This window comes from Eucalyptus grandis, chromosome 5 (genome assembly GCF_016545825.1).
Source record: "Eucalyptus grandis isolate ANBG69807.140 chromosome 5, ASM1654582v1, whole genome shotgun sequence".
NCBI classification, from domain to species: domain Eukaryota; kingdom Viridiplantae; phylum Streptophyta; class Magnoliopsida; order Myrtales; family Myrtaceae; genus Eucalyptus; species Eucalyptus grandis.
Genome location: NC_052616.1, coordinates 36,631,341 through 36,656,103, shown reverse-complemented (window position 1 = coordinate 36,656,103; position 24,763 = coordinate 36,631,341). Strand labels below are relative to the sequence as shown.

General features: G+C 36.2%; 1 protein-coding gene across 1 annotated transcript; it reads right to left on the bottom strand.

The window, feature by feature from the left end:
- Positions 1-16,314: 16,314 nt before the first annotated feature.
- Positions 16,315-19,160, bottom strand: LOC104446834 (F-box/LRR-repeat protein 25-like). The gene is made up of 4 exons (XM_010060636.2): positions 18,309-19,160; positions 17,866-18,036; positions 17,322-17,492; positions 16,315-16,359 (listed from the first exon to the last, which is right to left on the bottom strand). The coding sequence occupies exons 1-4, from the start codon at positions 19,158-19,160 to the stop codon at positions 16,315-16,317; spliced, it is 1,239 nt and encodes a 412-aa protein (XP_010058938.2).
- Between the last annotated feature and the right edge of the window lie 5,603 nt (positions 19,161-24,763).

Below are 24,763 nucleotides of genomic sequence, written 5' to 3'. Positions count from 1 at the left end.
CTCTGACAAGAAAAGAGAAAAATCAGCTGCAGAACAGAGAAGAGAGAGAGGGAAGTGACGTGAGAGGTGAGAGAGAGAGAAAAAAAACAGAAAAAGAAAAGAACAGAACAGTGCACTGTTCTTCTCCTTCGTGCAGCACCCTCTTTGCTGTCCACCCTCGCTTCACCAGCGATCCGCGGGTCACTCCTGCGCCGAACGCCGTGCGGCACTGCCACTCGCCCCTCCCTCCGACGCTCGCCTCAGCCTAGCGTTTGCCGGTCTCCGTCCACTGCTCCAGCAACGCACTCCTCTCGCCTCTGCACCCGCGGGCTCGCTCCGACGCCCCTCACCGACGTTGCTGTACCACAGGAGCATCGTCCCTGACGCCGTAGCAGCCAACCGCAGATCTCCTCGCCGATTCACCGTCGCCGTGCCGCCCTGACGCCCGCGGATCGACGCCGCTCGCCGCCCGCAGATCTGAACAGCAATCGGCCCAGACCCGACGCCGCCTTCGCCTCTGCCCGGTCTCCCTGCCCGTGATCCCCTGCCTCGCCCGCGTCGCCTTGCGCCGTCGACGTGCCGCCCCCTTCCTCACTCGCCGGAGATCCTCGCCGACGATCCCCTCACCGGATCCCTAAATCAACGGCCCAGATTTTTTTTTTTTTTAATAAAAAAGGAAAAAAATAGTTAAATTAGGTATTTTGTTTTACTTTATTAGGCAAGCTTAGGTTTTTCTTTATATTCTTTGTTATTATCTCTTTATTTGGTGTTTTCTTTGATTGAAATATCTATCCATGCATAATTGAAAATCTCAATATATCATCGATTCGCAACCGCATCGGAGTTTTTTTTTTTTTTTTATTTCATCTATAAGGCTTTAGATGAAATAATTAATCAGCGGGAATAAATTTGATATTTTGATCTTTAAGGTTTAAGATCAATTTATCGATTTTATTAGCGAAATATTATCTCTTGATTTGAATGTGCGATATTTTTGATGATTTTAAATGAATTGTCCCGTCTTAATTGCCTTGTTTATCTCGTGATATATTCGAGTTAGAATATTGCATGTCTTAGGGTTCACATGTTTAGAATAGGAATTTTATTTGAAATTTAAGAAAAAAATCAAAAAAATCCAAATTCAAATAAATCAATTTAGGTTGCTAGATTTTAATTGCATGTTTAATTATTTGGCAATTTTTAATTTAAAAGAAAAAAGAAAAAAGAAAAAACACAAAAAAGTCATTATGCATATGTCATGTAGAATTAGTGCATTCTTTGCACGTCATTGCATGTTAAGATTGCATATTATAGGTTTAGATAATTTCTCCTAAATAGATTGCATGCTTATTAGGAAAATAAATTTCATGTGCACGTCATATAGAATTAGTTTCATACAATACACGTCATTTAGTGATTTTTGTTAGATGCATTTAATTAGAAATCGCCTGTCATTAGAATTAGGTCATTAGATTAATTTAGATTTCATATTTAAGTGTTGCATTTCTTTAATTTCGAATCTCATGGAAAATACGAAAAATTATTTTTAGAATAAATCCATCTCATTCTTTAGGATAGATTGCATGCTTATATTTTATTTATGTCATATAGTTTAAGTCATATTGCCATGTCATATCATTTCATGTTAGATTAGTAGCATGCATTGCATAAAGCATGATTCCCATTAAATAAAGTGAAAACAAAAAAAGAAATTGCGTGTTAATTAGAAACCATATCTAGGGTTGTTGATGTGGATTTTGAATTAACATTGCAGATGCTTTCGTTGTTACGAGGTAAGTCCTGCATTTTCTATTTGTTTTCTTGGGTGTTAAATTGATGGATTGCGCACCCGCATGATCACCTCACATGTTAGGAAAATAGATTTAAAATCAATCCAAACTGCTTGCCAAACATTTTTCAAAATAAAAGAAAGGTACCGAAAGGGCATTAGAGGAACGTAGTGTAACCAAGTCCCCGTCCATGGTCTCTGTTCGTAGGAGTAAAATAATTCTCACGTTATTTTACTTGGGTTTCTAATCGACCCACCAAAAATAGATTAGTGGTGACTCCCAATTAAAAATTTGCATGTTAAGAACTTGAATCGAAAGTCGCGAATTGGTATGGGCTTGGGAGAGCCCGAGTTAAGTTTAGGTTTAACAATCCATTAGCCAAACTCTAGGTGGTTCAAACCCGGAAAATTGGTCGCGACAATGTGTAAATCTGAATTTTTTGTTCCATCTCATGATTTGGTGTTGTTCATCATGTGCATGTTCTGAGAGTGTTCCTGAAGTTTGTGAGACATGATACTATTTGGATGTTTGAATTGTGTTTCTTCTTATTGATTTTCAGATTCATAATAGTTCAGTTCACTCCTCAAGACAGAAAAGTTTCAGTGGATACTGAAACATAAGTCACCCATTATTATCTTATTAGATCAACTCAAGTCACATTTGAAGAAACTGTGACAGTACATCTGCATCTCACTAATATTTCTGCAATTTAAAAAAAATAAAAAAATAAATAAGTGTGCTTTGTATCTCGTTGAACCAAACTATACATGAGAGTGGACCAACTTCGCTTTAGAACCCCAGCTCAAATCAAATCATGTAGCAACAAATCCACAAATTACAACCAATGGCATTGCAAGAAACAATAGCTGCAGCAGTTTTCTTCTCTTTGTACATTCTACATCTTACATCACTTTTAATGGTAAATAAAACCTGTACACTAGAAACTCTTTGGCCAGGATGAATTTTGTTGTTTCTGTCTTACCAAACATGACTTGCTTTTGAAGTGCATAGAGGCCCATTCCAGCTCAACATTGCCAGTTTTAATTGTTTTCTGAAAGTGGCATAGGTGAAGAGCCTTCTGTCAAATACCCACGGGAAAGGGCCACTCGACAAAGAGATGACCCTTGGCTCATCAGTGTCTCTACACAAGCAACATAATGGACCAGCTGAAGCATTCCTTGAAGCCATCTGATTCTGAGTAGGTAAACTGTGATGGATCACAAGCCAAGAGATGAGAAGTGCTCAGGCATATTGAAGGGAAACCAAAGCGACTCCATTTTACTATATCTTTTAACTCTCTCATTCCATGCAATGTTAACAAAGAATGCCCCATCTCTAGCTGGAATCCAAGCAACTCGATCAGTAGTATCATTAGGAATTAAAACACCACAGACAGCAGATTGGACAATCACCAAATCCTCATATCTGGCGCTCGGCCAGGTCCAGTCTGTGTTTTGGATGACAGCAGAGGGTGCTTTAATCCAGGGTACGCACAAAGAAGCTGCTCTCATCATGCCATGTTAATCTGATAAATGCAGCCATATTTGAGTTTGCGAGCCTCTTTAAACCCAAGCCACCTTCTTTCTTAGGATTACAAACTATCTCCCACCTAAATCTGGCCCCTCGAGTGTGTGTGGCCTTCCAGCGAAAGGAAAAACATTTCTGCTCAACTTCCATGATCACTTTCTTGAAAAACAAAAAATTACGCCAGTAATTGGACATGCTTAGCAATACTGAAGACAATCGAAGCCCTCCTGCAAATGACATCTTTTGAAACGAGCAGTCGCGGTTAGCTTGCCTGAAACAAGAGGGACCCCAACATATCTCATAGGCAAAGAACCTTGCTCAATTCCAGAGAGCCAAAATATTCGCTATTGAATCTGCAGATAAACCTCCTAGGTAGAAAGTCTTCACGGGAGTAAGTTTCCTCTAAACCTCCACTACAATGAGGATCAGTCCCACCCAGAAGACCCTTATAGAAAGAAATTGCTTCCTCTATAATATGATCATACTTTTTCTGTGCCTCTCATCATTAGAATTGTACAGCACTCTGACAATATTCTTGGCATTTCCTACTTCAACTATGAAGCCAGGCTTCTGATCACCCAATTTACTCTGGGATTATTTGGATTTTTGCATCAATCCAGGCTACCTACACCTAAATTTTGACAATCTGATCATTCACTTATTGCATTAAAAATTAGGGATTAGTTTTAACCCCTAAACAAAATTATTAGAATTAAATTGCATAATATATAGTTTTAGGAGCATTTTATATTGCATTTGCATTGGACTAGTGATGAATGGGTTTAACTTGATGGTTCTAAATTTTAATTAGACGAGTTGGCCCAAGTGAGAGGAAATTGGCCCAAGCCTGTTATTCTCCAATGATCGAAAATTGACTTATGAGGAATGACGATTCGATATATTCGATAAATCTTTCATATATTTATGCAATAAACACATTGTAGGATATATTTCACAATAAATCAGAAGATTTCAGATGAAATATTGAAATAATAAGAGGGAATATTGCAAGTAGAGCATATATTTGGGGCTAATCTTTGGGCAATATATATTTTAATATAATAAAAGAAACACCAGCACAAGAAATTTGGTCTTCAATTATCTGTTGGCATGGGCACAAGGAAAGGCTGCAAGAATAAGAAAGGATCAGGATATAATATATTTTAAGGAGGGGGAGATTTATTCTTTTCTCTGAAAAAAAGCCATCTCATCCTTACCTATAAGAGCACTCACTATAGTATCTTGAGAGGGGGACGGCCACAATTCTGAAAAGAGAGAATGTGAGGTCAAAAAAAAAAAAAGGACTTGTAAGAGAGAGAACGTGTGAGAGAAAAGGGGTCTTCTTCTTCAGTGGCTACATTAAGTTTAGCATTTGCAATGAACTTTGAGTTCAATGTAAATGCTGAAAGCCTATGAGGTAGATTTGGGGAAAATGGTTTTGAGGAAATGCAATTGTGTTTGGTAAAAAAAATTTGTAAATGGACTTGGAGTTGCATGTGCATTTGATAAAAAAACTTTCGCAATGGACTTGATGGATATAATATATATTTCTTAGAAAATTGAACTAAACCCTTCGCTGGACCGGCGAAGGGTTGCTTCCTTTTTTGATTAAAAAAATAAATAAATAGGGGCAAAATCAAAAATATGAAAAATTAGTGAGGATAATTTTGGAAGAGAAAAAATAATTTCAGCATTCGAATGCTGAAAACCCAAAGCTAGTAGGGCTTTGGGCTTTCAACATTTTAAAAGCAAGTTGAAAGCTGAAAGCTAGCAAAAAAATTGAACCAAACGGTCCAACATTTCCCCAATAGACTTTTAGGGCTGAAAGCTCCTTGGAAATGCTGAAAGCTCCTTGGAAACGCAGCCAGTGGCTCTTTGAATGCCATTGCCGACGGTTGCAGCTTGCCGCCGCCTCCTTTCTTCCAGTGAGCTTCACCCCGACCGCCACTGCCATTGCCAATGTCTCACACCGATGAGCTCGTTGTTCAGCTGCTGTTGATGCCCGCCATCCTAAAGCTTTGACAAGAGGAGTAGTTGCTGTGAGATTCCGATGAGCCTTTGTCTTTGTTGCATCGTGATCCTCGAAGGCAAGGCCGAGCCATCACCTGTAATTCGTGGAGCCATCAAGTGATTTAGCAAACCCCGCCGGGCATCCAGATGAATCACCGTACGTCTACTTCAGTCACAAGCCAGCACTTGCGCGCCCCATGGCCTCATCATCACCATCACATGCAGAAGACGCCAATTTTTGATAAAGTAGTGGTCAAAGTGGACTGCTTGGTCAAAGTATCAAGTCTTCAGTGGAAGTTCGGACAAATATAAATTCACGAAGAGATTTGAATATTGAGGGTCGAGGTACACATCTAACTTGGTGGCTCGCCAACGATCCCTAAACTCAAAGGTTGCCGTCCAGTTCGCGATTGCGAGTTGCCATCCCAATTTGGAAAATGTTATCCACACGATATCGAGAGCTAGGTAAGATTCTTGATTATTCGATTTTCTCATATTTTATTATCTGATCCATGAGATTGTGACTTATTTTGAATATTTGTTCGTTATTGCCATATACAAAAGTCTTTTAAATTCTTATGAATTCGTAAATTTTCATAATGTCACAATGTGCATACCATTGACAGTCCGATTTCACGCCTGAAACATGACTCGTAATCGCACGGAAAAGTCACAAATCCGATTTCATGCTCGAGATACGATTCGCGATTTTGTTAAAAATTGGCCAATCTGATCTCATGCGCGAGATACGATTCGTCAATTTATTAGATGGATATCAATCATATCTTGCCTAATTTGTTGTTGTATTGTTTGAATCGATTTTCTTTCCATAAAAGAAAATCCAAAAAATATATATTTTAGTTAGATTAGGTTCATGTTAGAAAATTGCTTGTTTTAGGGTAGTTTGCATGTTAAGATTAGGAAATTTATTTATTTCGAATTTTTTAAATGAAAAATACCAAAAACATTAATTTAAGATGTTAGATTATCTTTTCATTAATTTAGATTGCACGTTTAATTACTAGACAATTTTAATTTAGAATTTTATTTTTAAAAAAGAAAAAGAAAAATAAAAGCTCAAAATTATAGAATTTTTTCACATCATCTAGTCATTGCATATTAAGATAAGATTGCATGTTTAATTTAATTCCATATTTTCCTAGATAGATTGCATTTTAGGTTAGGGATCACCTAATTAAGATAACATTAAAGTTTAAATTAGGATTTGGCCTAATCTAATTCCTAATATAAGTTGGATGATATCTTAATCTAGATAGACAATTTTTGCTATTTTCTAATTTTACGTAAAATACAAAAAAAAAACATTGTCTTAGAATAAATTAATTTTTTCTCTAGATAGATTGCATGCTTATTTAAGAAAACAGAAATATATATATATATATATATATATATATATATATATTATACTTATGTCATGTAGTTTAGGTCATATTATTATGCCATGTCACTTCATGTTAGATTAGTCGCATGCATTGCATAAAACATAATTCTCATTAAACAAAATGAAAATAAAAATTAAGTGATTACGTGTTAATTAGAAATCATATATAAAACTGTTGATGTAAATTATGATTTAACATTATAGATACTTTCGTTGCTATGAGGTAAGTCTCATAACTTATCTATTTCTTCTGCATGATCACCTCACATGTTAGGGAAGTAAATTAAAATCAATTCAAACTGTCTACAAAACATTTTTTCTAAATAAAAAAGAAAGGTACCCGCATGATCTTTGGTTATACTAGATTTCTCTACCGTCTTTTCAGTACATTTCTCTTTTATTTCGAAAAAATGTTTTGCAAATAGCTTGAATTGATTTTAATTTACTTCCCTAACATGTGAGAAGATCATGCGGTATGCAAACTATCAATTTAACACCTAAATAAAGAAAAAGATAAGTTATGAAACTTAGCTCATAAAAAAGATAAGTTATGAGACTTAGCTCATAAAAACGAAAGCATCTGTAATATTAGATCATAATTCACATCAACAATCTTAGAGATGATTTCTAATTAACACGTAATCACTTAATTTTTATTTTCAGTTATTTAATGAGAATCGTGCTTTATGCAATGCATGTGACTAATTTAACATGAAGCGACATGACATAACAATATGACCTAAACTACATGACATAAGTATAGTATTTTCTTTTTCTTAAATAAGCATCTATCCTAGAGAAAGAAATTAATTTATTCTAAGACAATTTTTTTTTTGTATTTTACGTAAAATTAGAAAATAGCAAAAATTGTCTATCTAGATCAAGATATCATCCAACTTATATTAGAAACTAGATTAGGCCAAATCCTAATTTAAACTAGAATGTTATCTTAACTAGGTGATCTCTAACCTAAAATACAATCTATGTAGGAAAACTTACCTAAATTTATTATTAATTAGAAAGATTATATAGAATTAAATATGCAATCTTATCCTAATATGCAATGACTAGATGACGTGCAAAGAATGCTCTAATTTAAGCTTTTCTTTTTCTTTTTTATAAAATTCGAAATTAAAATTGTCCAGTAATTAAACATGCAATCTAAATTAATGAAATGAGAATCTAACATCTCAAATTAATGTTTTTTGGTATTTTTTATTTTAAAAAATTCGAAATAAATAAAGTTTCTAATCTTAAACATGCAAACTACCCTAAACCAAGTCTAACCTGAACCTAATCTAACTCAAATATATATTTTTGGGTTTTCTTTTACGGAAACAAAATCGATTCAAACAACATGACAGCAAATCAGGCAAAATATAATTGATATCCATATAATAAATTGATGAATCGAATCTCGTGCATGAGATCGGATTAACCAATTTTTAACGAAATCGCGAATCGTATCTTGAGCGTGAGATTGGATTGGCGATTTTTCCGTGCGATTGCGAGTCATATTTTGGGCGTGAAATCGGACTGTCAATCGTATGCACATTGTGACATTATGGAAATTTCCGAATTCATAAGAATTGAAAAGATTTTTGGATATGACAATAACGAACATATATTCGAAATAAGTTGCAATCCCATCGATCAGACAATAAAATATGAGAAAATCGAATCAATCAATAATCTTACCTAACTCTCGATATAGCACGGATAATGTTTTCCAAATTGGGATGGCGACTCACAATCGTGAACCAAACGGCAGCCTTTGAGCTTAGGGGCCACCAAGTTAGATGCATACCTCGACCCTCGATATTCAAATCTCTTCATGATCGATTGGAGACTTGATACTTTGACCTAACAGTCCACTTTGACCACTACTTTATAAAAATTGGCGTCTTCTGCATCTGATGGTGATGATGAGACCATGGGGCGTAGGTGGTGGCTTGCGACTGAAGTAGACGAACAAGCTGGAGCATCGTCCCACGGACCGTGATTCGTCTGGATGCCCGGTGGGGTTTGCTGGAATCATTGATGTACGGGTCGAGAATCACTTGCTGGCTTCACGGATTACAGGTGATGGCTCGGCCTTACCTTCGAGGATCACAATGCAACAAAGACAGTGGCTCGTCAGAATCTCAGAGCAACTACTCCTCTTGTCAAGGCTTTAGGATGGCGGGCATCAACGGTAGCTGAACAGTGATGAGCGAGACACTGCTAGTGGCGGCAGCGGTTGGGGCAAAGCTAACTGGAAGAAAGGAGGCAGCGGCGAGCTGCAAGCGTCGGCAATGGCGTTCAAAGACCCAATGAAGAAGAAGACCCTTTTCTCTCTCACGTGTCCTTTTTTTTTTTTTGCCCTCACATTCTCTCTTTTCAGAATGTGGCCGTTCCCCTCTCAAGATTATATAGTGAGTCTGCTTTTATAGGTAAGGATGAGACGGCTTTTTTTAGAGAGAAGAATAAATCTCCCTCTCCTTAAAATATATTATATCCTGATTATTTCCTATTCTTGCCGTCTTTCCTTCTGCCCACGCCAACGGATAATTGAAGACCAATTTCTTGTGCTGGTGTTTCTTTTATTATAGCAAAATATATATTACCCAAAGATTAGCACCAAATATATGCCCTACTTGCAATATTCCTCTTATTATTTCAATATTTCATCTAAAATCTTCTGATTTACCGTGAAATATATCCCACAATGTGTATATTGCATGAATATATGAAAGAATCGTCATTCCTTATAAGTCAATTTTCAGTCATAAAAAAATAGCAAGCTTGGGCCAATTTCCTCTCGCCGTGGGCTTAATCCAACTTGTCTAATTAAAATTTAGAACCATCAAATTAAACCCATCCATCACTAGTCCAATGCAAATGTAATAAAAAAATGCTCCTAAAACTATATGTTATGCAATTTAATTATAATAATTTTTTTAGGGGTTAAAATTAATTCCTAATTTTTAATGCAATAAGTGAATGATCGGATTGTCAAAATTTAGGTGTCAACACCACCAAAGCCTGCTCTTGTCATGATCAGCCACATATCTCTTCAAATGCAAGCCATATTCGAGTCAACAAGCCTCCTTAAAAACAAGCCACTTCTTTCTTAGGAAAACAAACTATCAGCCAGCTCGTACTGGCTCCTCGAATGAGTAGCTGACGATGGGAAATACATCTCTGCACAACTTTACTGATCACATATCTTAGCAATGCAAGAACATTACACCAGTAACTGGATACGGTAAGCAATGCTGAGGAAACTAATCGAAGCCTTCCTGCAAATGACAGCTTTTGAGAAGGCCAGCTAGTGATTCTCTGCAAAATCTTATCTAACAGTTACAATCACTTGCAGCTAGCTTGCCAACAAGAGGGACCACAAGACAGGAAAAGAACCTTGCTCAAATCCAGAGATTATTTGCTATCAAATGTGCAGATAAACCTCCTGAATAGAACTCAGTCTTCATGGGATTAAGTTTCAGTCCTGACAGCTGATACAACTTCTCATATATCTACAAAACCACACGAGAATCCTTAACCTTCCCACCCTAAAATATAACAAGTTCATCTGCAAGAGTTTGATCTCCCTACAGAGAGGATGACAATGAATATTCCCTGCAGCTGCAGCATCAGTCGACATACTTGCATAGCCATAACTAAAAGATAAAGAAACAAGGGATCTCTTTGTCTACGTGCTTTCTTTACAGGAAATAACCTTCCATGGAAGTATTAAGAGCAATAGAAACATGGGATTTGTCACACAAACGGAATCCACGTCCTCCTGGATTTTTAAGATGGATCTCAACTCTTCCTCTGAACCAGCATAATACTGAGGATCAGTCCTACAAAGATGACTTGCAGAAAGAAATTGCTTCCTCTTTAATATCATCATACTCTCTCAAGTCTCTCACCAGGACAATTATATAGCACTCTTACAGTGTTCTTTGCAATTTTTTTTTCTTTTGGTAAGCGAGGACTCCACCTTGACCCGCTGTGCCCGGTGGCGCAGTCGGGCCTAACTCCTATACCTCGGGAGAGATTAGCACAGGATCCCAATACCATAATTCTCCACTTACAACATTTTAGTAACTGCAAGTTTTGAACCATCGATCTCGACAATAAATGAGAGATTCTAATCCAGCGCGGCTACCCACAGTTGGGTGTTCTTTGCAATTTCATGCTTTAAAAACGCCAAAAAAAAAAAAATCTTACCAAAATTAATTTTTTCTTACCAAAAAAAAAAAAAAAAAAAAAAAAAAAAGTAGCCAGAGTACTGATCACCCAATTTAATCCGTGATATCATGGATTTTTGCTTTAAAAAACCTTCTTCAGCAGCTTTAAGACCAGCTAGTACTGCAGCAAGTGTCCTTTCCTCTCTCTTCAAGTCATCTGTGGCCACATTAAGCAATTGACAGTGTACATGCCACGGTCAGAATTCGGTAACATTCTTTCACTCGATTCTTTTGTCAACAAAAATCTTTGGTTAAAAAATATCTATGGTATTTATGCATGTGACCAATGGCAAATTATTCCTGATTGATTGCTTCATGTTGCAAATTTTACTGCACTCAAGAATTTATGTCTCCCAGAATTTCAGTATACAAACCATCTTTCTCCAGTAGGATCATGATTGAAATCATGAAAGACCACTTAATTAAAGTTGCTGCTCGAGCATGCATATGCATTGGGAAATATGGTCATCAACGTTAAGAATCATAAAAAATAATAATAATAAAAAATAAATAAACAAGATCTTGAGGTAGTCTATTCACGCAAATTTCTTGAAGTGGCTAAATGAATTATCGAAGAGCTTCTGAGCATGTTGCAGTAATACCTGATTTTCTGGAAGAAGGGCACGGAAAGCGGTGAAAGAAAGGAGTTAAGAGTAACAACATAATATATGCGTTTTGGCCATAAGGATGACCGATTGGAATAGGAATACCGTCAGCCACAACATCAACTAGCTCGATCTGGCGCTGGTAATTGTCTCACGAAAGATTTTTAATGTTTTAAAGCAAGTTCTGGGATTGAGTTATATTTCAAAATTGTTTTAATATCTACCTCCCTAAAGCATGATTTCATGGCGGTAAATAAACGGCTTCTAGATTAAATGCTTCAATAATATAAAAAATGAATCCATGTATAGACTAAAATTGTAAATGTATTTAATTTTCTGGCTAATGAATTAAAGTTATTTTCTATTTTGGGTTTTCTTCTACTTCCAACATATTGCCATTTACAACCTAAATTTTTTTTTTTGACTTCGTCATTACTCTTTTATCTCAACTCATGCATCATTCGTCCCTTCTACCGATAATAACAATAATAATAGAACCCGAGAGGCTGGAGATCGAGGTTCCGCTCGTGGGGAGGCGCGGCGGCCGCCGGCCGGCGGTTGGCCCTCTCCGATCGGCGGCGAAGTGGACGATCCCGTCCCTCTTCCCTCTCTCTCTCTCTCTCTCTCTCTCTCTCTCTCTCTCTCTGGGGAAAATCATATTGGTATTGGCCAAAGTCTTCTCTGTCTCTGTATCTCCAGACATGCATACATACACACACACACATATGCAGTCGCAGCAGCAACTGCGAAGCAGGGAAAACCAGAAACATTTGCTCGATCGTCGTCGAGAAAAATCCTCCCCCAAACGTTCGATGGCAGAAAGGTAAAGTGATAATGATGAGGCGATGAGGAATGAGTTGTGGGGTAGTCAGGCTTTCGGTTTTCTTGGAGAACTGTCCGTATCTTGGCGTGGCGATCCCGGGGGCGTGTCGCAGCCATGGCGGGGTTCCGCTCTTTCGTTCGTTCTGTTGCCTGATAAGATACGAAACTCTCATCTGAGCCTCCAACATCTCTTATTTTTCTTGCTTCGAAGTTGAAGTGGTGTCCTTTCTGTGTCTTTTTTTGCCATTCTTTCTTCTGTTTGGTCAGGCAGAGAAAGAGATCTCGAGATTGCTGGTTGATCTGCTCCGCCAGTTGATGCTCGTTGCGGCATCTTCGATCGGCGGTCAGGATTCTTGGGAATTCATCTGTCTTTCCCATTTTTGTTGGGTCGAGAGATCAATGCTCATTTTTTCAACAAATTTTCTTTCAATTGCCAAAGTAAGGCAAGATTTTCTTCATTTCCCTTAAAAAAAGATTTTATCTTTCTTGTTTTCAAGAATTACTCGGTGGTAAATGCATGAAGGGTTTCTGATGGGGAACACTGGATGAGGTTTCTGACCTGGCACGAGACAGAGAAAGCATTGAAAAATGAACAAGGTCACGGCTTTTGAGGTTGTCGTGGCCTTCGTTCATAAATTACTCATCAGAATCCTAAGCAAGCTGGGTGGCAGGCAGTGACGTTTCGAAATTACAATAAGGAAAGATGGGACCGCACGATTAGTCTCAAAAGAAGCACCAGTCATCAAACCTCTGTAGCCGGGCTACTTTGGTAATTTCGGGTACAATGATTTGGGAACTCTAAATGGGCAAATGCCACGGATCGGAACAGAAAAGAGAGAGAGAGAGCCATTGCTGCGAAAATCAAGGGCTGGAAAGCTTTGGCTTTGCTCTCGGAGAGGCGCGGCGGCCTCCGGCCGGAGGTTGCCCCTTTTTCTCCGATCGGCAGCGAAGCCGACGATCTCTTCCCTTCGTTCTTGGTCGCTCCAACACATGTTCTCCTCCGTCTTTTTTGGGTTCGCGAAAGCGTTTTCGGCTTCCGTTTTCAGATTGAAAGCGAAGCGATGCGCTCTCTCGACCTTCTTCGCAGGCTTGTACTTGTACATGCGAACATACATACATATATATTTATTTATTTAGACAGACAGAGAGATGGGTATGTTTTTCTGGTCGAGACGTTTCCTCCGCTCCGACAATTATAGTTAAAAAAAAAGGGTAAGCTGTGCGAGGCGATGAAGATTTTACTGGAAAGAGTAAACGAAAGAGGAGCTTTTCAGGCGTTAGAGAACCGTCCGTATCTTGGCATGGCGCGCGTCGCAGCCATGGCGGGGTTCCATGTTTCTTGCTTTTGCCTGATAAAGAAAGTATACTTCACATCTGAGCCTCACTCGTCTGATCAAAATTCAAGTCATTTTTTGGTTACCCAAAAGAGATGGCGAAAAGCGTTCGACTTTTTTCTTGTTCTTATTGAGTTTTTCTTTTTCTTTTTTTTACGCAGTGCCATTATTGCTCTGGACTGTGCTTCGGTCAAAACCCTTTGGAAGGTAGCGAGGGAGATGATGATGCTGCTCGTCTTTCTTTCTTTTTCAGAGGGAGAGGAAAAGAAAATTCAAAAAGCTTAAATCTTGTCGTTCTTGATGCATCATTGTTTTTCCATGTGTCCCTTCTACCTCAAAGGCTCATTTTTTGTGGTGAATTTGTTATTTAAATAGTCTCGAAAAAAAATATTGAATCCCTTTATTTAATATACCGAAAATTTAGTGATTCCTTTACATCATTATTGAGACACTTTCACACATAGCATGAAAAAATGTAGTTATAGGAGTGTCTAAAAATACACCAATGACAATAACGTAAAACAGCGATGAATAGTGAGGCACCTTAATATTTTTATTTATGAATACTCCATGAATCATATTATTTCTCAATTCAAAATGAATGAAATTCAACTATCATTTCAAATTTTTTCTTATTTTATGTGAATTTTTTATTTGGTCAAATTTCGTCTTTTAGAACTTCACTTGGGTACGTAATTGTCATTTTACTGTGAAAATCTTTAAAGAGTGCTTTTTTAAAATAAAAATAAATAAATATTCATCCGATCATCCTGTTGTGTTTGTATGAAATAATTTGTAAGAAAAGTTTGGTAGTGTTATGCACGACAAATATAAAAAGTTTAAACATGTTGCACCATGCTGAAAGGTTGTCTGTGTTCAAATTTCCAAATTCTACTAGACAATGAATCCATAAATTATTCAACAACATAGAAAAGAATTAGGTTGTGTTGAAATTTCTTTCTGTGGGGAAGCTAATATATTCAAAGGTAATACCTAAAAATAAAAAAGACAGTCTATTTGATATGCATGGTAAGATCCACTTATAAATTGAATATATATATAAAATATATATATATTATTCTCAATTATGACAACTAGTAAATTGAAATGGAAAATACGAAAAAAAAAAGGAAGGAAAAATGAATAAATTTGGGGACCACCACCTAAAATTTTAATTGAATGATTAAAGGTGATGTCTCTTTAGTGAACATTGATAAATTTAGTTGTACGATGATGGAAATACACCCACCCCACTTTAAAATTAGTGTGAAAATAACCGATTGTCGTATGCTTTATTTATTATTTATTATATATAGTGAAAATAAGCATTGGTTTGCCATGTCGGCCAAAATTAACTAATACAACTTTACCTCCAATTTTTTGTATCTATTTAGATTTCAAATTGAAGATAACTATCTGGAAATTTATTATTAAAAAAAAAAAAAAAACATGTTAGTTTGAATAAAGCTCATCACAATAAGATAAATTATGTAATTTAAAAGGTTTTCTTCTTTGATTTGTAATTTGAAAAAGATATATAAAGAGAAAATATCTTGAAGTAATTTTTCAGCTCTATTATTTTACATATAATTCAAGATAGTGAGATTATCAATTTAATGTAAAGTTGAAGTAAAGGATACACACACACACATACACTCTTATGTAATCACATCAAAAGTATTGATAATGTAGGTTATTTCGAATATACCTAATCATAGTAAACTATACAATTACCTAAAAAGTATATGCAAAAAGTAGATATATTATACATAAGCTGAAGTACAATTATTTCATTTTGCTATTAAATCGATTTTAAAAATACATTATAATTGATATAAGATAATTGTCAATACCACCAAAAAATCAAAACTACAAATCTATCCCAAATTAATCTTTTTTACCATATAAAAATTACAAACTAGTATACTTGTGATAAATTTATTTCAAAAAAAAATTACCACAAAAAACTCAAACGAGTACATTTGTGACAAATTTATTTTTCGTATCACGAGAAACCACAAATTAGAACTCTTGTTATAAATGGAGAGTAAAACCCCAACATGGTACACTCATCAACTATTACATGTCATCCAACTCAGTAATTTAACGGTATAATTTAACGAAAATTAACAAAAGGTAAATTTATTATAGGTGTACCAATTTGGAGTTTTTCATGATATTAGCTCATAAGATAATTAACAATGTATATTTTAAAAAATTGAAAACCACAGCACTTAACAAACCATTTGTAAATACATTTTTCTGTCAATTCTCAATGCATCAACATTTTCCTAGAATCATCGATGAAAAGAAAATTACCAAAAAAATGGTTACTTATTGGGTTGAACATAACATCAAGCATAATGTCTACAATGCTATGATTATATATATACACACATGTGCGTGAGCGTGCGTGCACACACACACACACACACCTCGCCATCGATCGCACTGGTACTAGATATCAACCCAACAATTTTAATTACAAGTCATGTTTATCAATACCTGGATCCAATTTATTTAATCTAACAATTGCCTAAATCATATATTTCGGCTAACTTTATTAGCCATTCGAAGGAGGAAGATAATAGAACGAGACATCTACTTCTTTTACTGAACCACCCCAATAGCTTGCGACTTGAATCTCTCTTCAACCTGTAAAATGCAATATTTTTTTTAAGCTTAAAAGTTTATAAGCGTATCCAATCATTGAAATCAAAATTTCGTTCAGTTTATAATGTTTCAAAAGAACACTCATCTTTTATCTTTCTAATTCGATACACTCAAATTTCCTATAACTACTTTGATCCCTGTGATATAATCTTAACATTCTACTCACTATGCTATTAAAAAGGAAAAGTTTTCTGGTTTCCCCTGAATTTTAGGATGTCAAAAATATATATATATATAATTAAACCCACCCGCACGTGGACATATCAAGAAATGCTCTCAATAAGTAAACAAGATAACAAATGCCCCCTTAGGAAAAAGAAAAAGCCCAACAAGCTACGGGAGTTTTAGGGATATAAACTCCCTTAATTGCATTGTTTTTTTGGTTGATGGTCGAAATGATACACATGGTAATGACATGACAAAGGCTAAGTGGAGGTCGTCACGCCATTGATTTAATATGGATTTCTTGGAACAGCATTACTCATTTGAATAGGGACTTCCTTACTTGATCAAGGGCTACAGAAGGAAAAGCTACGGCACACGTTGCTCAACCTTGTAAAACAATTTGGAAACAAAAACTATCCCATAAGTTGCTTTAAAACGCCCCCAAAAAAAAAAAAAAAAACCATGAGACAATACCAGCAACAGACCAAGCTAGTTGATGTTGCAGCTTACGGTATGCCCGTTCCAGTCAGGCATCCTTATGGTCATATGGGCATCATTTTGTTGTTACTCTTAACTCCTTTCTTCTGCCTTTTTCCATGCTCTTCTTCCAGATAATTGAGTATGGCGGCAGCATGCTTAGAAAATCTATGACAAAATTGAAGTTTTCGGGCCACTTCATGAAATTTGCGTGAACTGACTGCCCCGAGATGTTGTGATCCCTTCATAACTTTGATGACCATACTTTCCAACACACATGCATGTCCGAGAAGAAACTTTACGAGCGTGAGCACTTCCTCATATTCGAGTCCTAAACAACCATAAAATCCAAAAATCTCAACATTCTCGAGACGCTGCGCCCAATGCTTGAACTTCTTCTTTACATGCCAACAGCTCATGTGATCAAAATTGTAGAACTCATCAAAATTGAAGGAGTCTACGTCAGATATATTCTGCACACGGGTAAAAGACAGTGAACGTTCCAAAAATCACGATTTAGTTTCCACGCTTTAATATGCCAATAGCTTATGGCAAATCATAAATAGGGAAACCAAAATTTTGGCACCCAAGCTCAATAAATGCATATGCAAGCACAATCTTCTAATCGTCACCATCACAGTGGCATTCAGAGAGAAAGAGAGAGAGAGAGAGAGAGAGGCATTTGAAACAAAAGCTGTGAGGGGGTCTTCAAACTCCCAGAGCGTTATACTAATTTCACTAATGGATGGACTCAAGGAGATAAAAGAAGGGAGTGACTTTGGATAGTACGTTCCAGTGAATCCTTTGAAATATCTTAACTTGCGAATTGGAGTTTAGGGAACATACCAAGTACAGATCACATGGCTTAAAAATTATAACCAACTTCTCCAAATTTGGTGTAGTTGCTAGCATGTTTGCTATCGGAGGAAAGCCGAATTCGGAAATGGCCACGTGCAGGGTCAGAGACTTGCAATTAGGCAGCGAAACTTGCGTGTCTTCTATCTGAGTCCACATAACCTACCCATGTCAAAAGGTAAAGTCAGAAAACCAAGAAAAAAAAGTTTGGGGTCACATCCTTGTATTTGTTATGTTAGCAAAGTATAGCTTGGAATGATAGAACATGGATTAAATTTCCCTCAAGTACATCATAATCTAGTTTTTTTCCTCAGAATATTCATCAATATAACCCCTAACGTCCACTAGCTTTGGCAGATTAATGTCCCCAATCCTAAGTGAAAAGCTACATGGAAAAGATGATGTCCATTATGAAGCAAGATGACCATGCTCACCTCAACGCACGAAGGACCGAAGAGAACTCGAGTAGCATTCTGAGGCTGGCAAAGCATTCTCTTTAGCCCACAGAAATCTGATGTGATTGGACCATCGAAATCTAATTCGGCTTCAAGTAAGGATGGTGCTTCAACAATTCTTATTATCTCATCAAAATAATAACCTCTTACACGCAATGACAGTAATCGAGGAGTCAAAATGTGCAAAGGGAATCCCACACTAATATCCTCAATCACCAACTCTTTCAGACTTGTTGAACGAATTCCTTGTACACCCCAACATCTTTTCAAATTCAAGTATTCAAGAACAGGGCTGCCCATCAAAATTTTCTGAAGCACATCATCAATCACGTCCATGGAATGAATGGATAAGGACTTAAGCGAACTCCAATTGATACTTTCGCTCAATGAGAAACAACAGCCACTCAAACATAGCTTAGTCAACGAAGAGCAATTATAAAGCAATGGAGACAACGGGCAATCCGCCCACCAGATATTTAAGTCGAGAAGAAGTTCTTCCACCTGATGATCAATTGCAAAGCCAGCCCATGAATCAATCTTAGAGGGGCATAAGGGCTTTAAATTTACTTCAAGGTGGAACTTCCTCACCTTATCCAACCCATACAGCGTCAAAACCCTGTCTACAAACGAATCATCATAAGAAGAGACGGAGAACCTAAGATCCGAGACAGTGGTCCAAACAGACTGCCACCTTTTTGACAAAACACAAGTTTTGACGACGTCCCTCATGTGCAAACAGGAGAAAATGTGGTGGATTAAGTAATCGGGCAACAGACTGATGTAATCCTCATCATCTTTTTGGCCTATGATCTGCTTCGAAATACCTGCCATGGCTTCTGTTATTTCTTTTCTTTCTCTATTCGGTGAAGCCTGGGCTTGTGTTGAGCTTGCTTTCTTAAGTAATGGCTTAGGCTCGCGGCAGGACGCCAGCATCCGTGCTATGCTTAACTCATAAATTCCCTTTTCCTTTCAAATTCCCCAAAAGGGAAATTTTAACTTATGCATCTCATAAGAATCTAACATGGTACGATCAACTAATCAGACTATTCGTTGATATACACCATCCTAAAGGTTTATTTTATTGTTATATTGTACACAAGATATTTAAAGGATGGGAATATTTGCATATCGCATGTAACTTAATTCATTGCATATTCACTAAATCACCCTATTTGGACAATTTCCTTCAATTAAGTTATTTTCCTATTTTGGGTTTTCTTCGAATTCGAACATATTTCTATTTAGAACATAATATTTATTCTTGACTATGTCATTACTCTCACCGCGACTCATACATCATTCGTCACTCCTACCCAAAAGGCTCATTTTTTGTTGTGAATTTGTTATTGTATTAGTCTCAAAAAAATATTGAATCTCTTTATTTATTACATCAAAGAAATAGTGATTCTTTTACCCCCATCATTGAGACACTTTCACACATAGCATGAAAAGATGTAGTTACAAGAGTATCGAAAATACACTAAGAACAATAACGTAAAGCAGTGATAAATTGTGAGGCACCTTAACACACACACACACACACACACACACACACACACAAAATTAATCACATTACTTTTCTTGATCCAAAGTTAACACACAAAATTAATCACATTACTTTTCTTGATCCAAAATGAATGAAATTTAACTAACACTTCAATTTTTTTCTTTTTTTATGTGAATTTTTTATGTAATTAAATGTTGTAAACTGTGTCTTAGGTTAAAAAAAAAAAAAAAAAAACTGTCTTTGGTATTTAATTGTGATTTTATTTTGAAAATCTTTAAAGAGCTTTTTGTTTTGTTTCATTTAGTCATCCTATTATGTTTGTATGAAAGACATTTGATAAGAAAAGGTTGGTAAGGATATGCACAACAAAAATAAAAGGTATAAACATGTTGAAACGTTGTTCTTGTTCAATTTTATTTTTCTAGATTCTACTCAACAATGAATCCATAAATTACTTGACAACATTGGAAAAAATCCATGTTTCATGAAATTTCTCACTGTGAGAAAGCTAATGTATGAAGAGGTAAAATCTATAATATAAAAAAGATATAGTTCTTTTGATATGCATGGTAATTTCCACTTATAAATTGAAAAAAAAAAAAAACACAAAACATATGATATTCTCAATTATGACAACTAGTACATTGAAAAGGAAAATACTAAGAAAATAATAAGAAAGTGAATAAACTTAGGGACTACTAATTAAATTTCAATTGAATGATTAAGGGTTGTTATATCTTTTTAGCGAAAACTGATAAATTTAGTTGTGTGAGGGTGGAAATACACCCGCCCTATTTTAAATTGAGTGTGAAAATAACCTATTATTATATGTTTCATCCATTATTTATTATATATTGTGAAAATAAGGATTGTTTTGCCATGTCGTCCTAATTTAACTAATAAAACTTTACCTAATTGAACCTTTGTTCACCATTTTTTTTAATATATTTTGATTTTAAATTGAAGATAAAGTATCTGAAAATATTAGAGAATACATGTCACTTTGAATAAAATTTGTCACGGTAAAATAACTTATATAATTTAAAAGGTTCTATTTTTATTTGAAATTCGAAAAAGATGCATAAATAGTAAATATATTGAACAAATTTTATGCTATATTATTTTGAATAGGGTACCACTAAGAACCCTAAACTATACACACTTTGACACAAAATCCCAAACTTTATTTGTGTTACTAAAAGCCCCAAACTTTGTCCATTGTGACACAAATTACCCCAAACTTTCTATTGTGTCATAAAGAACCTCAAACTTATATTGATATGACAAATATATCCCTGAATAAAATTGAAATAGAGGTTAAATACGTAAAATGTGCATAAGTTTGGGCTTTTTCATGACATAAAAATAAGTTGGAGGCATTTATGTTACAATAGGCAAGTTTAAGGCTTTTGATGACAAAAAAAAAAAAAGTTTACAATATTTATATCACGATGGATATAATTTGAGTTCTTTTATAATCTTTGGCCTTTTGAATATAACTCATAATAGTGAGATTATTGATTTAATTTAAAGTTGAAGTAAAGGGTACCTAATTATGTCAAAAGAATTGATGATGTAGATTACTCAAAATAGTAATCTATTACTAATGATATTAACTATGCAATTACCCAAATAGTTTATGTAACTAGTAGATATATTTGAAGTATATTTATTTCATTTTTAATTTACTTGATTTGAAAAATACATTAGAAAAATTATAAGAAAATTAACACTACATATTGTTTAAAAATTTGGAAAACTATAACTTGTAATTATATTTATTAACTTGATTAAATATATTTTATTTCGTTATGTGATTGATATTGTACTTAACAAATAAATTCACTTCACTTCAAGATGATAGGAATGCTAAAAGATAATAAGAATGTAATAGTATTTGTGGCCGATGTTTCTACTTTTTGTAGAAACATCGACTACTATATAAATAAGTATACCATAAAGTAATGCCCACTACATTATGCGATAAAATTACATTTTATAAGAATATTTTCACTTCATTTAAAACCTAAGCTAAGATAAATTTCACCTCTGCAGTTGCAGCTTTTCTCTCTGCTACACTTGCAGCTTCGTCTCCACCACTACCAACTCCCACCAGCTGCCGCACCGCGCACGACCGCCAGCCAACCACCAAACACGACCACCGGACACAAGCACCGCCAGCCGAGCCTCCGCCCCCTCTGGCGAGGCCCCAGATGGCGTTAACCGAAGCTGGGTCCCGACGCTGAGCCCTTCTCTTTCTTCCCCTCTCTACTATTGCTCACCCTCTGCTTTGCTTGCTGCCGCCGTCGAGTCTCGAAATATTGGAGGATAGCTCTCCTCGCCGTTCCATGGATTCTTGGTCTTCTCTGCTCGAATTTCCGGTAATCGGACTGCTGAGTTTTGCTGGCTTGATCCGAAGCACCTGGTACTCGAACATTGGCTCGAGATATTTTCTCTACCCCTTCTTACCCTGAAAAAGCAGGGATACCTTGCGTCCTTGAATCGATAACCGCTAACCTAGCCTCCACCAAGGATAGTACAGGAATATTCACCTGTTGTCCATCGACTACACCTTTTGGCCTAATCTTGGAAGGCGTGGCAGCAGTCGCTCGTGGAGTCCGGCACTGTACTCGCTGGAGATGGTGGGGACTAGCGGTGCGCGGTGGAGGCGAGGCAGAGAAGAGAGGGGAGGAGAGGGTGCGTTTGGAAGACGAGGGTATAACTGAAAATAGATGATCTAGTGAAGGCAAAACAGGAAAACGAAAATAATAATGTGGGTAGTAGAGTCAGAAGAAAAAGAAAATTTTCATTAAAGAAGAATTCACCGCGAAGGCTCCATTCAAGTTCTTCGGTATTGCAAACTGCTAGGCCTGACCAGACGAGAAAGGACAAAATAGTTCATATTGTAAAAGATAAACAGATTGACAAACGGAAATTTTCTACTTTCAGAAGAAAAACATAAATAAAATGTTAAAAAAGAAGATCAAAAGCCGACGTCCTAATAACATACCGAAAATATTTGAGGGAAATAGCCAGAAGAAGCTATAACCGGCTGTAGACTGTGGATGTCATGTGATAGCTAAAAGTTTATGGAAGCAAACTGAAATCGGAGAAAAGCTAAGCTGTCTCTTTTTATTTCAATTACGCTCCTATTGGAGAAGATGCTCTGCATACTAAAAGAGGGGGAGACATGAAAATTCTTGAGTGTAGAAAAATCTGCAACACTAAGCAATCAATGAGGAATAATTTGCAATTTATCACGTGTATATATAGCGTATAATTTTTTCCACCAAAGAATTTAGTTGACAGTGGTAGTGAAAAAGAATGTCACAGAAATCTCATCGAGGCATGTGCAGTGTCAACAACTTAATGTTGCCACTGGCCAGCGAGGGCTTGGCGGCTGCAAGGAATCAAAGGAGGAAAAAGAGAAAAAGAAAAGGAAAAGGAAAAGGAAAAGGAAAAAAAAAAAAAAAAGAATTGAATTGATACCAATGTGAAAATGTTTTAGACTAAATTGATGCAAATAAAAAGTTTAGGATTGAATTGATAGGTTTAGGACTTTTGGATACTTTTCCCTTTTGTTACCACTACTAGCTGATCTCAAAGCTCCTGAAGGACTTTCAAAGAAAAATTCCAGGACATCTGTATTAAATAGGTTGATCCGAGGTCTGGCTCCTTTTTCATAGTTGTTAAAGAGGAAAACGCTAAGAATATTGCGAGACTGCTGGACAAATCTAACGGTGAGAGACTTGAAAGAGTATGATTATATAAAAGAGGAAGCAATTTCTTTCTGTGAGGGTCTTCTGGGTAGGAGTGATACTCAGTGTAATGGACGTTTAGAGGAAGACTCGAGATCCATCTTGAACTACTGTTTTATCCCAGAAGCACTTTGATACTCCGTGTAATGAACAGAGAAATGTTGCAGATAATATTCTTCTAACCCATGAAATTGTGAAGCACTATCGTTGAATCGGAGTTTCCGATGCTTTATTAAAGCTGTGATATAAAGAAAGCTTTCGACTCTCTGAATCTGGATTTTACTCTTAATGTTTTAGAGGTCATTGGGATCCCTGCAACTTTCGTTAGTTAAATGCAGGTTTGTGAAACAAATCCCATGCTTTCGATAGCTGTGAATGGTTCTTTGCAAGTAATTTTCCTAAAAAGAAAAGGCTTAGACAAGAAGATCCCATGTTTTAATCATTTTGTCATGACTATGCAAGTATTCTCATGCTTGTTTAATGATGCTGCAGCTGCAGGGGAAATTCATTATCATCCTGTGTAGCGAGATCAAGCTCACTCATGTATGTTTTGCAGATGACCTTGTTATATTTTTGGGCAGGAAGGTTGAGTATCTTTTGAGTGGTTTTGCAGATATTGGAAAAGTATCAGCTGTCGGGGCTGAAAATTGATCCCATGAAGACTGAGCTACCCAGGAGGTTCATCTGCAGATGGCAAATATTTTGGCTGTCTCTGGATTTGAGCAAGGTTCTTCGCCCGGGAGATATGTTGGGGTCCCTCTTGTTTAAAGAAAGCTTAACGCAATTCTTCAGTATTGCTAAGCATATCCAATTACCGATGTAATTTTATTTTATTTTTCAAGAAAATGACCATGGAAGTTGAGCAAAAATGTACTTCCTTACTTTGGAAAGGGTCACTCACACTTGAGGGGCCAGATTTAGCTGGAAGACAGTTTGTATTCCTAAGAAAGGAGGAGGCTTGGGTTTAGGACCTTTGGATATTTTCAATCAAGTCATACTTGAACCAATGCTCTAATAAAATGCAAATTGATCACACTGCGAAACAAATACTTTCCTCATCTTGTCAAGTAGTACATTACTTATGTAGTTGCATAAAAATGTATTTCCGCTTCAAAAAGATAATATGCTTTTTTTTTTTTTTTGGAAGGGGGGGGTTCTGCTACAAAAAG

Coding starts and splice junctions, on each gene's coding strand:
- LOC104446834 (XM_010060636.2), bottom strand. CDS start 19,160: ATGGCAGGTATTTCGAAGCAGATCATAGGCCAAAAAGATGATGAGGAT. Junction 18,037..18,308: donor TCGGTCCTTCGTGCGTTGAG/GTGAGCATGGTC, acceptor TGACATGGGTAG/GTTATGTGGACTCAGATAGA. Junction 16,360..17,321: donor ATGAGGAAGTGCTCACGCTC/GTAAAGTTTCTT, acceptor TGCATTTTACAG/GTTGAAGAGAGATTCAAGTC.